Source organism: Rousettus aegyptiacus, unplaced genomic scaffold, assembly GCF_014176215.1.
Source record: "Rousettus aegyptiacus isolate mRouAeg1 unplaced genomic scaffold, mRouAeg1.p scaffold_m13_p_15, whole genome shotgun sequence".
Classification (NCBI taxonomy): Eukaryota; Metazoa; Chordata; class Mammalia; order Chiroptera; family Pteropodidae; genus Rousettus; species Rousettus aegyptiacus.
Window position 1 is genome coordinate 42,838,188 of NW_023416290.1, and position 12,843 is coordinate 42,851,030.

Consider the following 12,843-nt stretch of genomic DNA (forward strand, 5'->3'; position numbering starts at 1 on the left):
TCCTCATTTTGTAACTTAAATGTATACCTACAGTGGGATTGATTAAGGTCAACAGACTTAATTTTAAATTTCAATAAGTTTAAAAGCAAGAATAGCTAATTTGAAATAGGGAGAAAATTCCCACTAATTTTGCTTTCCAAATTTGCCCCCCAGCGTGATTTTATTTCATCTTCCCCATTAAAGATTTAGGCACGAATAAAGCTATTCTAAAAAGCAAACAAACAACAACAACAACAACAACAAAACACAATAAAACAAAATTAACTTGAAATTACTTTTTTTTACAAAGTTAGGTTTTCATAAATCCATTGTAAACCTTAAAAATATACATGCAAGAATTTGTTCACAGTCTGTGTAACCACCTGGTATGTATGTGGTACCTTGGGAAAAAAATATCAGTTAACTGTATGATTTAGAGTCCTTTGAGATTCACCTTTCTTTAGAGCTTTTTGAGATATAATCATTTGTGGGGAAAAGTTGGGTTTTGGAATGAGAAAGACTGTATACAAATCATGGTTCTGACACGACCTTGATAATTTTGGGCAAGTTATTTAATTCTAAGGCTCGAGTTCTTCTGATGAAAAGTTAGAGGTATAATAACAGGATTGTAGTAAAGAATAAATCTGATAACAATATATGAAAGGCCTGGTAGAACCTCATAAATGTTAATGTTTTATGAAATGCAATTAATTTCTACTATAATTGGTATTATAAAGTAGATTGATGGGCTGGATAGAAAGCAAAATAAGAGCTTTAATAACATCTAAATTCTAAATCCTTCCTATGTTCTAGGGAGTGTACTAAGTATCTCACTGGCAGAGCTCATCTCTTGTAATTCTAACTCTTAATGAATTAGGTCCTACTCTTGTAACCATTTTGCAGATGAGAAAAATGAAGTTTAGAAAAGTGTACTAACCTAATATCAAATGACCATTAAATAGGCTTTGAAAATATTCATATCAAACAAAAGTGGAATGGAGGCAATCTAATAATTAGGAGAATTCCAAATCTGGCAACAGTAGGGAAAAACAAAAAACAAAAACAAAACAGGAGGACTGCACCTTACAGAGCTTCTTGGAAAAGATGTTTTGAGACTGAGCATCACTTTCCATCTTTAAGCATCTATAATTTCTTGTGTCATTTCTATAAAAGCCTGTGTTTTTTTTTTTTTTGAAAAGTTTCATCTGTTACATATCGACTTATCTGTTACATAACTCATATGGTCTGTGAAAATAATTTCACCACTATAAAAGCCTTCAGACCCACGTTAACCTAGATCATTTTTTGACTTGATTTGGGGGATCTACAGGAAGCGGACAATATATTGAATAAGGCACAGAAGGCATCCTCTTCATTTTCATTTTCATCTGAGGTCTCCATAGAAAAGGACAAATTCTTGAACCACAGATCAAAAACTTATCAAATTGCCTGATTTTATAGCATATTATAACTTACAGAACTGTGACCCGCAATTAAATCAAATAATTGTAAATTACATGCATTTGAGTTTTAATAGCTTTATAAAATAATTATAAAATGACTATGTGCATCTTGTTTTATCATAAAAATAAGTATTGATAACCACTGAATAGCTGATGATCTAAAGAAATTCTTGCCTATTGCCTAATTTAAATAGGAAATGACTTAATTCCTAATAAAAAAAATTCCTTCATTTTCTCTACAGAATTTCCAAGGGTTGAGATGTTGGAGTCAAACTTTTAATACTTTAATTATTCTATTCTTTCAACACATTAATTATTATTATATAAATGAATTGCCATATTGATATTAAATAGATTAATTATATAAATTGCACATATTGAGTCAATACCCACCTTGATAGCCCTTAAATTATCTTATTATTTGACACATTTTTCCTTGTAATTATCTTTCATTCATGTTAACTTTAAATTATAAAATATTGTCATAACTTCAATTACAAGTCATGGAAGATCATCTATCAATAGAATACAAGAATTTCTGGTAAGCGATCTAAATATGATTCATTCTACCTATCATCCATCCATCCATCCATCCATCCATCCATCCATCCATCCATCCATCCATCTATCTATCTATCTAATCTACCTACCTACCTACCTACCTACCTACCTACCTACCTATCTAGCACCATCATCTATCCATCTGTCTACTCATTCCTTATCTCTATCATCTGAAAACAAATTTAGAAGCATGGATGCCTGAATGGAGAAATTGAGAAGTTAACTGAGGTATACCAGATTGCCAAGTGGAAAACAAAACTGAAATAACCAATATGAAATAAATGAAGAAATTCAACATATTATAAAAAACGAAGGGTGTATAACCATGCAACTCCATGAACAGTGACTACACATACAAGCAAATGAAAGCAGCTGACCACGTACCCACACACCTTGGCAGAGGTGCACTCCACACTCGCCGGCCACCACCAAGACAGATGATCTCTGATGTCCCTTCCAGGCGATAACCCGATGAGCATGAGAAGGTCAGAGTGTCACCAACCCCAAAGCTGGACCCAATTCTGTTACCGTATTGAGGAATTCCTGGATCTTCGCAAGGTTCGAGGTTATATTCTGTAAATCAAGTGGAGAGGAGGACAACGATTATGACAGTAGTCACTTTTAGGGTATATTCTTACTGTTTGCAAACTGAATGCTTTTAAGATTTAGTCGTGCATTTAAAAAGTGACTATATGTATCATTACCAAAACATGCAAATGGCACACATGATTTTCTTCTTTTGCTAAAGATCTAATAACTTAATAAATGCTTTCATGTGGGAAATTCAATATAGAAGAGAAAATGTCACCTTCTCAGTGATAAATTGAAAATGCAGCTGTTTATCTCATATTCTTTTGAATTAAAAACATTTCCATTTCATACATTTTGACTTATAATAATGGCATAATAGATGTATACTTTCAAACAACATAACATTTGGAATGAAATCATTTGTACTTTGAAAATGCATTTTACTTAATGGCGTTAGTCTAAATGACAAAGGTTCTTATGCCTCTAGTATACAAGTTCAATAAATCCATATTTTAAAAAACACCTGACTTCAGATGCAAAGGTTTCTGTAAGACTGAAGTGCTCACGCATTAAAAATGTTTATATTAAAGATATATACAAGAAAATTCCCTGGAGCAATGAAAATGAACAGCTAATACTCTTTAGAATATGAGAGAGTTGATTAAACAACAATATTATAATTTATACGGCATCTTGAGAAAAAGCAGCTTATCTAAAAATATTCCCAGGTATGCATTTATCATATAATTGCGATGGAGAGCAAGAGAAATTGTTTCATGTTGATGAGCTATTATTACATTGTTCAAAAAATTTATTTGGACATATTTTTAATATTCTAGTTTAAAATCATTTACGTTCATTTATTATTCATTATGGAATACTTAAATTACATAAGACAAGTATTTCTGTGTGAATACTAGAATAATAGTTGAAGAACAAGGTCTGTATGCATGATTTTTATATATATTTATAATATTACAATTTTAACATTAGCAGGTTGACATAAAATTTACTTATTGTTTCTTTATTAAGAAATAACTAATTTTCTCACTATCCCATTTAACTAGAGAGTAGAACTCTAACTGATGGGAATACATTTTATTCACTTTGGTCTTATAAATTTTATTTTCTCAAATCAAGTCATGATGCTGCCTATATATGAGGTATTCTGGAGTAAAAGAATAACCACATTAATTTATTTCTAGATCATCTAGTTCCAAATGAATAAATTAAGTTTATCTGAATCTTAGCCTGTAAACTATGTCTTTTCTAAGATACATAAAACTAGAATATCACTAGTTTAATTTACATTTTATTTTTGTCTAATTGAAACTTTAAAACATATATATTTGAATTTCAATTTTAAGCTCACTAGGCATTTTAATTAGTTTTGCCATATTTTAGAATTCTTCAGGAGGGCAAGTTTAAAAAATGTAATAATGTACTTCTAGTGGATATTAAGAAATTAATTTATTTCTTCAGGGTATTTCAAACTTTCCTTAAAAAATTGTTTCTTTGCTGTTTTATCTTCTTTTCTATTATTTTGCTTTTTTCTGTTTTGTCATACATTGTTATGATCAACCTTTTAAAAATCTGATTTTTTTTTTGTTACCAACAGAGCTCTTTTCATTTGTCTATTCTCTTACCAGCAAATGTAATATTGAATCCTTCATATGATATTGAAAAATCTGAAATGAAGCGCAACTGAGCCCTGAAATTTCCATAGAGACCAGCATTGATTGTTGAAGGAAGCTCTGAACCAGTCAGGCGTGCCAAGGGCTGGGTAAAACTACCATTCTCTGTAATCAGCAGGTAGTCATGATGGTCTTCCAAATGAAAGGTATGAAAGTTGAACTGCACACCTATTAAGAAAAACAAGAAAATTAGATTCACTAACTATATTGGTAAAACACAGTTACCAAACTAACAAAAACCAGGACTCTCCTTGTAATTAAATTCTCTGACAATGAAAAGAACTGCTACAAAATATTCCAAATGTATAGTATAATATTATCTTTTCTTTTTTTTTTTCCTTCTTTTCGAGAGATATAGTGAGACACATCTTGAAAACTGCTTGAAAATAAAATTTAAAAATCAATGCCTGAAAAGAAATAATTTGAATTTTCTAAAAATTTCAAGAAAAAATGTATATTCTCTATTTACAATATAAGTGCAACTTTCTGGTGAACATTTTACATGTCTCCTTCAATTCCTTCTGCGATCCCCTCAAACAACATAGCACCTAACTTCCAAAAATGCTTAACTGTACTTTAGAAGAGAACTGTAAAGCAGGTATAAGGAAAAACTGTTAAACGAATATAATGACTTTCCACTTATTTGTTTTTCACACATATCAACCTGTGCATATAACATAATGAAAAATGCGCTATGAGTGTTCAACTCATTGAATTTTCACAAACTGAGCATACCTCTGTAAACACCACGCAAATCAATAGATACATTACTAACACCCAGAGCTCTCATCATTCAATTTTTCTGTCAGTTCACTTAGCCAAAAGTAACCACTCACTCAACTTCTAACAGCATAGATTAGTTTTACTACATTATATAAATGTTCCTGTAGTTTATATAATGGATTCATATAAGATACACTATTTGGGGTTGGGGTTTTTTTACTTAACATTATGTATATAAAATTCATCTCTATTTTTGTGTGTAATTTGTAGGCTTACTTTTAACAGTATATAGTATAGCATTTCATTTTGTGAATACACCACATTCATTTATCTGTTCAACAGCTGATGGTCAACATTCGCATTTTAGCACAAATGTAGGTGGTACTGCCAAGAATATTCAAGTACATCTTTTAAAGAACATGCGTGCTTATTTCTGTCGGGTAAATACTAGGTCATAAGTAAATGAGTTATGGGTAAATTACATGTTTTACAAAGCAGCTGTACCAATGTTAACATTTCCATCGCAGAATCTGGTTGCTCTATATCCTCACCAATACTTGAAAATATCTGGCTTTTTCTTTTGTTCCATTCTGGTGAGTATGGTATAGCACTGCATTGTGATCTCATGTGAGTTTTTAATGATATTGTCTAGAACGCATGTAAAAGGCTAACAATTACAGTTACACACACACACACACACACACACACACACACACACATCATACTGTGTGTAAGGTCCCAAATGAAATAATTACTACCACATTCACTTTTCCCTTGACTGGTTTATCTTTCTTACTGACCTAAAAAAATCACCAAAATCTTTACTCAAAATTCCAAAAGCCCAGAGTGACATTTCCTAAATATTATTCATCTACATTTTAGTTCCAAATGCTAGATATTCTTTGTAGTCCTTGTTTTTTAATAAAAAATAAAAACTGATATAAAATGAGGCCAAAACAACCTGAAAACACGAGCAACGATAAGATAATGTTATTAATGAATAATGGACCAGTAATTTTTATTTGGAAAAGATTTAAAATATACAATGAAACAATTTTCAAACTCTTTTTCAAAATATAACAGTTTATTTTTTCTCCCCAGTGGGCAAGAATATAAAACTTCTTTTGGAAGAAGTCCAGAAATTGAGTCAGTCTTTCAAATGTGCTTCAGCAAAAGTGGTAAGTGCCACCTGCCAGAGGTAAATGGGGTGTCAATATGATGAGAAGATGCTTTGCCATCTAGATTACCTGCTATTTAAATTTATAAAAATAATAAAACAGTAGAAATTCAGGTAAGTCAATTTGATTTCTTTTATAGAGTAAAACTAAGAAAAACTAGTCAGATAACAGGAGAGTAGATGGACAAAAGACAGGGAAAAACTCATTAGGCATACAAGTTATATATTTTTTTAAAAAAAATGTGCTTGTTCTGATGTATAATCACTTAATATGTAGAAAAATTCAAAATTCTGTTAGTGGTAGTTATAGGCCCACTGTCAAATAGTAACAACCTTTCAAAACCCCATTTTCTCCATTTGTAAAATGGGGTTTCAGTAGGGGGGGGTGTCTCTTGAAGTTTAAATGAGATAATATATGGGAATGACAGCACAGTGCTTTGTAGAGGAAGTGCTAAACGACTGTTAGCTATGTTTTTTTTTGTTGAATGCTTCAACATAAAAGCTATTTTTTTTTTTTCATGTCTCAGTCCTAGCTGGCCTCTTTACCAAAGAATTTCTGTTTATCAGATTATGGTTTTAACAATAAAATCTGTTTCACTACTGCAAAATAAGGTAAGATCTTCAAAGTTCTGCTAAAGATCAATTAATCAATTAGAAAATGATATTAAGAACCTAACTATATTCTAGGCATTATGGAATATAATGATATAGAAGACTATAAATAACTCATAATTTGAAGGAAAAGATATATAAACCAAAAGTTCAAACATTCTGCTAAGTGCTATAAAAATGATTAATACAAGTCAATATTGAAGCATAGAAATAGAGGTAACTAATTTGTCACAGGAATCAATAGAGTCTTCTGAAGGCACTGACCTTCAACGGTGAGCAAATTTTGTGGAGGAATAGGCATTTCAGGAACGAGGGCAGATAGGCAAAGACATAGTCTTAATAGAGAAATGGGTGTTTGAGGAATAGTGAGGAGAAGTCATTTGTTTCAACATCATGGTACCTTCTCATAAGAATAATTATTCAAGAAGCCCATTTAAGGTAATTTATGTTACAGACATATATGAAAGACCTAGGCTTAAAGGAAAAATATCATGAATATTTACATTTTAGTTATTGTTATGCTATCAACTATGACTTTGAGGATGCCACACTTACTCACGTATGTACGATTTTTCCCATCTTTAAACTTGTAAGATTGCACTATACTTTATCTAAGGACGACCCACCTGTAAGAGTCTAAGGCTTTTTCATTTTAATGTGGATTTTTTTTCCCCCTCAGTGCCTCTAGTAGATTACATATAATTAGCATCTTGAATGCTGTACTGTGTTTAAGGAAATCTCTTCTGGTACCATTGTAAATAAGAAGCAATGTAGTCTAAATGATATTGTAGTTGACTGAATTTGAAACTGTCAAACACTTGTATGGGTTCAAATAGTGTTAAGTGGTGAAGAGATCACTGATGGTATGTTTGAAGTTTTTAAATATTTAGATATTTAGATTTGTCTTAAGATTTTTATAAATTCCTAAAGTCTTGATGATTACGATTATTTAAGAAAATTCTAACTGTATAATGTAAATATAAATAAAATATAAATAATTTTTAAAATGATCTCACAGGTACTCTGGATAAAAACTAATATGATAAAATATAACAGGAATATAAAAATGTGCACTCAAGAAAAAAAATTACACAATTGGAGAATTTTAGGAATTGGGCTTAACTGTAAAGCCCCAATAATCTAAAAAAAAAATGATTCGGTTAACTATAAACTCATATGAATTAGTAGCCATGGCAGCCAAAAAGTTTAAAGCAAATAGAGGTTTCGTTAATGAGAATAATTCATAGAATTAGGTGATGCCATCCTGTATTTTGTTCTAGAAAAACATATTCTTTAGAATATTGATATCCCTGAATATCAATAAGCTGAAACACATCCAGGGAAAGGCTATTAGAATGGTGACAATAATGGAAATATCTTACTATAAAGACTAAAGAAAGTTGAAGTGTTTAGTCTGGGAAGAAAAGACTGTGATAAGAGTTTGGGAGTAGTGAACATGAAAAACAGGGCGTCCACGGAACAATGATGGTATATTTGAAAACTTTAGGCAGGAGCAGAAATTATAGTTCGTTTGTTTAATTTACTTTCTAACTCTAGAGGGCAGAACAGGGATAACAGTTACAGAATAACAATTAAAACAATCAAACAATTAAAAATAATAAAAAAAAAAAGCTCAACAAGTTTTCCTAAGACATAAGTTTCCCGTTAACAAAAGTATCAGTATCAGGCCAGTTCATCATGCTTTTCTGGAACACTGAAGAAACAGGAATGCTAGATAAGAGGTTACATTATATTACCTTGATGATTACTCTCAATTTAGAGAGTATCCTTCACATAACTTCTGTTACACTTTGGGATAGTACTTGCAACAAACTTTGTTGGCTCATTAAAAAAAAAAAAAAAAAAAGCATTTAAAATCTGCATTTCTTGCCATGTAAATACAGATTTAATTAACACTTGCAACCTGTGAAGATGCAAAACCTTAAGTGTTAATTAAACCTCTATTTACATAGCAAGCAGTATGTAGACTTCCATTTTCTTGGATAATTCAAGGAAGCTTATTTTAAACTCCATTAATCCACTGTGCATGAGAATAACAGGATGATTTGGTTAACTTCCAGCAGAGTCTTGTGTTATGGAGAACAACAAAAACCTCACTTTATAAAGTCTTCCAGCTTATTCTTGTAGTTCAATACAAGATTACTCACTTTTACATTTCTTCTTGGTAATAATTTCATAATAACAATCCCACCCTCAATGAAATAATGCATAATTAAAATTTTAAGGCAAGCTTCATTTGTGAAAACATAATGAATTCTAATGTATTAAACACAACCTTTAATTTTTAAAATTGTAACATCATCTTCTCATTGTTAGGATTTTCTTTTAAGATTTCCTATAGTAAAATTGGTAAGTATAATATAATAGTAAAAACCTACCGAACAGTATAACAGAGCTAAAATAAAAACTACTTCTTTAAAGCAGTTTTATAAATGAATAAATTAACTCTTTATTTAAAAAAAATTAGCACTTCAGGCTTTCTAGTAAATAATTTTAATCCATCTTTGCTTTTGATATATTAGGGTGACCATTTTCCCACTGTTAAGTTACTGCCTTAATAACTTATACTGTTAATTTACTAGTGTGGTTGTATTAGATGAATGAACCCTTTTAGAAACAGAGCCTTTCATTTATTTGTTCAAAGGACATCTGAGACACAAATATTCCTAGAATGGGAATACATGTGTATGGGTAATATAATTATAATAAATAATCAACCATTTTAAAAAACAAGTTTATTTAAACACGTACTTTTTGCTTTACAATTGGCTCAGCACTTCACAGCACAGCATCTTTGTATTTTTGATACAAACTTTTGAACTTTTGAAATCAACTTCTTAACACTATACCAGAGACAGAAGCCATTCAGAGATTTTGTTGATAAGAAAATTCCAAAAAACATTAGTTGAATATATCAAAAAATAAATAAATCCCTCTCATCAACGTTCTGGTAAAAATATGAGCACATTATAATACTACAGAAAAGTAAATATAATCCTCTGTTGCAATTACTCAAATTAAATTTTGTTTTAACATATTTTACTATTGGTCTGTTTTTGCTCATAAGAAAATGACATTGTAAAGGACAATGCAATAAAAATAGATGCAATAAAAATCCAGAATATACAAATTATTATTATATGAGATAAATTACCTTTTCCATGGGTTACATCAACAGTCCATGTACAATTCAGAGAATTTGGATAAAATTCCGGGTAACCAGGTGATAAGATTGTTCCACTAGGCCCTCTAACATCTCCTCCACATAATGCTGAAAATACAAAGAAATACAATCATATTGTCAGTCATAGTTAGAGAAGCAGAGGCTAAACAAACCTCTTCTCTCCTCTCTCAAAATAGAATGAGTTAATTTTCTTAGCTTAAGATATTTCCTGGTAGTAACAGGAATGTGTAAAGACTTCTTCCTATTCTAGGAAATCATTTCATACATAGCAGCAGTAGAGAAGAAAAAGGTATGTAAAAGCCTTTGAGAATTAATATTGGCCCTAAGAGATTGTAGCTCAACTTTCCACATTCAAATTTGAAGTACATATCTTTTCTTATACATTTCTAATTATGAGCAACATTTGCATAAATTGGTTGTAAATTAAACATGAGTAATTAATTGTTTAGTAGCTCATATTTTATTAAGCTTTAAGAGAATAAATTGTTAATTATACAAAATTGTTAATTATACAAAATTATTTCTTTTTAAGTTCCTAAAGAGATATTTGCCACTCTTCATAGAATTCCTTTTAAAACAGTGAAGTAAACTGAGAAAATTTTGAAGGCTGCTTCTACACTTCTGCAGGTCTCTGGAAAATATCGTGAACAAAAAGGCATAGATTTTTTTGAGTAGGTGAAGACTTTTAAGTAGATACTCCACAATAAAAATAAATAAGTGTTTATGAAGTGAGTTCAAATTAAAATTTGATTCAATGTTCATTTATTCAAGGAAAACAAAATCAGTTTACAATATCTTCTACCCCATTTAACAACCATCAGTGTTTATGGTATGCTGGATAATTTTATCAGTATTAAAAATTAAAGGAAATAAAGATATAGCCAAGCAAGAATGTATATTCTAGTAGAAGCAGAGATGTGTTGACTCGTTATTCTACTCCACTTGGAGGTGCCAACTCTATTAGACATGGGCGAGGGCTACCAGTAAGAACTGTGCAGCGCTATGTGGCCTTGTCTGCTATAATCCTTGCTCAGCTTCCCTAGGACACCAGAAGTGTGAGTTTTGGCCTTATTCTTCCAAGTAACAATGCTGAGAAGAAGAGTTGAGGCAACGGGGTATCAATTTTCTAAGTTGTCCAGAATCTAACTGAACCATTTCTGATTAGGTTAAAAAGTTCTTTAGTCAATAGTAAAAAAAAAAAAAAAAAAAAAAAAAAAAAAAAAAAAAAAAAGGTTAATTTAGAAAGAATCAACTTTTACTCAGAAATGTAAGTATACAGAAGATATAATTGAAATCAAAGTACTCTTTCCATATGACATAATTGATAGCAAAAAAGGGTATTGTCCTATTTTAGCCACACATTCAAAGTAGTATAGAGAGTCCATAAACTGTTTAAAGGCTAAATGTATTTTTTATTTTATTTTTTTATTTATTTTTTTATTTTTGTATATTGCCAGTTTTTTCCATAGTATATGTAAATTTATTTTTTATATAAAATTCTTAGAATAAATATGTGGCATCACTGAGGGAAGAACAACACATCTATAATTATACTTTCATTTTAAATAATGCTAGTATTTTACTATTGTGGAGAATGTGGGGGGAGGCAGTATAACAGTGGATCTGTGTACGAGATCTGGATCTAGGTGGCCTGACCGCCATCAACTAGTGAGGTGACACTGGGCAAGGCACTTAAACTTTGTTTGACTTAGTTTTCTCATCTGTTAAGTAGTGATCATAATAACATTTAACCTCTTAGAGTTAGTTTGAAGATAAAATGAGTTAATATGTGTGAATCACCTGTAGCAGTACCAGCACATGGTAAATCTTCAATAAATGTTAGCTGTTGTTATTGTCAGAAATCCTCATTATCTAGTTTGCTTTGTGAACCAGCTAATAATTATGGGCTGTGAAGACATCATAAGAGCTGGTGTGCATAGAGTGAAGCATACTGTATCTTGAGTATCTAGGCAATCTAGGCCAATCGCGGTTACATTCTCGGGTTAGGAAAATAAATGCTGCTTATTCACTTTTCCTCCCTTTACCCCAGGAAATTTAGATTAGTTGCCTCTTGGAGGAACATTTAAATTGGAGGAAAGGTCTAATCGAACCAGTTTACTAAGTCATAAGATAGTTGAATTCGGTTCAAGTCTTTGAAAAATTAAGTAGCTGCTTTAAACAAAGCTCAGACAGTAAAAATAAACAAATAAATAAATAAATGAATATAATTAAGTCCTTGTCTAGTTATGCTCAGAATGAAATGGGAATACAAAAGAGAAAAATGGATCAAGATAGAGGTTCAAAGTGACATGATCTGATCTTTCGAAAAAGATGACTTATAAGAATGAAGAAAAGAGAACTGGAAAGGACTGAGTCCATATGGTTAAATATTATAAATTCCATGATTAAAAATTTGAATTTTCATCTCTAGGCTACATAAAATCATAAGTGTTTTTGACATGGGGTATAATATGAAATGGAGTTCGGACTGAAAAAGTTGGAGACCAAATTTAACGTTGATTGCAGTTGCACTGACAAGAGATGATGAGGATCTGTGTTGCTCCTGGGAAAATTAGATGTATTCACTTTTATTATAATGAAGTTTACGTGTGTCGGTATACTTAGGTATTATTTTTATCACCCTGCTTCTTATGATAACATTGCCTCCATACCTTTCTATCTCGGCAAATTTACTCATGCCAACCATGTGCTTTTACCAGGGCCTGGCAAACATAGTATCTTTTTTTACACCACTGTAATTTGTCTCAACCATAGGGATAAATGGACACATGATCTGGACAAGTCCAATAATAATGGATGCTTCTCCTTTACTGTGGTAAGTGGTCCAGATAGGGACTGATCAGGAACCTTTCCTGGGATTATTCTAATTGGAAAAAT

The 12,843-nt window shown here is 31.1% G+C and overlaps 1 protein-coding gene across 6 annotated transcripts in view; it reads right to left on the minus strand.

Moving 5' to 3' along the window:
* CSMD3 (CUB and Sushi multiple domains 3) overlaps positions 1–12,843 on the minus strand; it is a 989,790-nt gene that overhangs the window by 343,966 nt on the left and 632,981 nt on the right. For all 6 annotated transcript variants that reach the window (XM_016138158.2, XM_036232977.1, XM_016138161.2 and 3 more), the window contains 3 exons: positions 9,916–10,032; positions 4,181–4,396; positions 2,388–2,576 (listed from right to left, as the gene is read on the minus strand). In XM_016138158.2, coding sequence (XP_015993644.1) covers positions 2,388–2,576; positions 4,181–4,396; positions 9,916–10,032 — 522 coding nt within the window. The remainder of the gene's footprint in view (positions 1–2,387; positions 2,577–4,180; positions 4,397–9,915; positions 10,033–12,843) is intronic.